Source organism: Condylura cristata, unplaced genomic scaffold, assembly GCF_000260355.1.
Source record: "Condylura cristata isolate star-nosed mole 26May11 unplaced genomic scaffold, ConCri1.0 scaffold00008, whole genome shotgun sequence".
NCBI classification, from domain to species: domain Eukaryota; kingdom Metazoa; phylum Chordata; class Mammalia; order Eulipotyphla; family Talpidae; genus Condylura; species Condylura cristata.
Window position 1 is genome coordinate 3,743,312 of NW_004567109.1, and position 2,119 is coordinate 3,745,430.

The window sequence follows — 2,119 nt, forward strand, 5'->3', positions numbered from 1 at the left end:
GTCTCCTTCGGGCAGCCCCCCTCCACCCCACTGAGAAAGTCTAGGCTAGAGGAATGGGGGGGGCGGGGGGAGAAATGCAAGTTCTGGTGAGTTTGGTGCACAGCTGAAGATTCGCAATTCTAAAAGTAAAAAAGAGAGATGTGTGTGAAGGGCTTTGGGAATGAGGCAGAGAGCTGGGCCACCCCGAGACGAGACGCTGCCCCTCACGGTGCTGCTTTTCTTGCAGGGAGGAGCTGATGGCCGGGCCCTCACGCCCCGTGGCTCCCATGCTGTTCCTCGCCCTGATGGTGCTTCTGGAGCTGAGCCCCACAGCCTGCCTGGGACCTGGAGCTCCTGCCCGGAACCTCCCTGAGAATCACATCGACCTCCCGGGGCCAGCCCGGTGGATGCCGCAGGCCAGCCACCACCGCAGGAGGGGCCTGGGCAGGAAGGAGCGGGGCCCAGGCCTGCCCAGCAGGGCCCAGAGCGGGGATGTGGTCACCGCCACCAGGCAGGCCTCCAGACTGCCAGGGGCAGGAGGGCTGCTGCCTGGGCAGAACCCTGCAGGCCTGTTTCAAGGTGCGGACCTGCTCCTTGGGCCGGCGCTGCCCTACCCCGAGAAGGAGAACTGGCCTCCAGGGCCCACGAGGGCCAAGAAACGCAACAGGGAACACAGGAGACGCAGGGAGAGGTTGAAATCACACAGAGGTAGTGGGTGGTCTGCAAGGGGGAGACCCTGCCAAGGGGGGCCGTGGGGTGGGGGGCAGAGCTCAGGGCCAAAGGCTGCAGGGGCAGGGAGGGACACCAGAGGGCGGTGTCGGGAGGCTCAGTGACATCCAGAGGCCCCAAGGGAGCAGGCATGGGGCAAGGTGAAGGAGGGAATGTGCTGAGAGAGGGGAGCTCGCCAAAGTCAGGGGCGAGGGAAGGAGACAGAGGCCTGGGGTGGAGCGCAGGCTGGGGAGGGGGCCAGGGGCAGTGGAGGCCCAGGCTTGGCAGCAGATGGGCCTCTGGGCTCAGGAGTTCTGCCTCGCGTCCCACCGGAGCCCTTGCTAAAGTGAGTTCTCAGCAGAGCCAAAAGCGCTCAGTGCCCCCAAGCACGGCACTGAGTCAACTCCCACGCCAGCTGTGCCCAGGTTCAGACCCTGGCTCCATCGCTCTCTAGCCTTGGGCAGGTCAACTTCCAGGCCTCGGTTTCTCCCTCCGCAAAATGAGGGTCATGGCCCCAGCCTCCCTGTGTCCATCCGGAGACGCTGGACATGCAGAGTGCGCAGAGCACGGCCGGCCGGACCGCGGCAGTGGGCAGGTGCTGCCTCCTCAGCGTTTTGTCGATGCTGCGTCCGTGAGCTGGACACGGGCAAGCCAGGAGAGCGGCCCTGGCCTCAGCCCCCTGCTCACGGGCCCTCCCTCGGCCCCTTCTGTCTCTGGACAAGCAGGTCCCGGCAGCCCCACCCACGTGGCTCCTGCTCCTGCCATCTGGCCCTGCACCGGTGCAGGCTACCAAGTGCCTTTGTGTGACGAGGCCGCCTGCAGGGGCCGGCCCAGTGCCGCCGGTCTGGGGACAAGTGATGTGCACCCAGCGCCCCCTCCCGCAGCACCGGCTTCCCTGCCAGGGACACCCCGTGGGCAGAACACAGAGCGGGCAGCTCACCTGACCTCTCAGCCTCCTCCCTGGAGGTCCAGTCTCACCGGAAGCAGAGTTTGGCTCCTGAGGAGAAACCAGGAGACACAGGGCCGTGGACTTGTCCTAGCTTGACGGCAGCCCCCTTGTCACGCCGTCCCTGCCACTCATGTGCCAGAGCACACGCAGGGGGTGGCCTGCAGGAAATGTGGGTTCTCGAGGGCTGAGATGTGCGGGCAGGTCAAGCCCTGTGCTTGCTGTTCCATGCCTCAGGCCGAGCCCTGGTGCGAGGTCCCAGCTCCCTGATGACGAAGGCAGCGCTCCCAGCGGACCAGGCCCCGGACCAGGCCCCGGACGTGCTGGAGGATTCCTCCACCAGCCTGGCCCCGACCATATTCTACTTAACCACCTTGGAGGAGGCACCTGCCACGGAAGAGTCCCGGATCCTGCCCGTCACATCCCTGTGGCCCCAGGTAAGGGTTCCCAGGTCAGCCGTGGAGCTGGAGGTTCTTTTTTTTTTTT

The 2,119-nt window shown here is 65.6% G+C and overlaps 1 protein-coding gene across 1 annotated transcript in view; it reads left to right on the forward strand.

Annotated features, from left to right (window-relative positions):
- The first annotated feature begins 236 nt into the window (after positions 1 to 236).
- The window catches only part of DRAXIN (dorsal inhibitory axon guidance protein), a 9,842-nt gene continuing 7,959 nt past the window's right edge, over positions 237 to 2,119 (forward strand). The window contains exons 1-2 of the mRNA XM_004678516.1: positions 237 to 687; positions 1,871 to 2,076. Coding sequence (XP_004678573.1) covers positions 237 to 687; positions 1,871 to 2,076 — 657 coding nt within the window. The remainder of the gene's footprint in view (positions 688 to 1,870; positions 2,077 to 2,119) is intronic.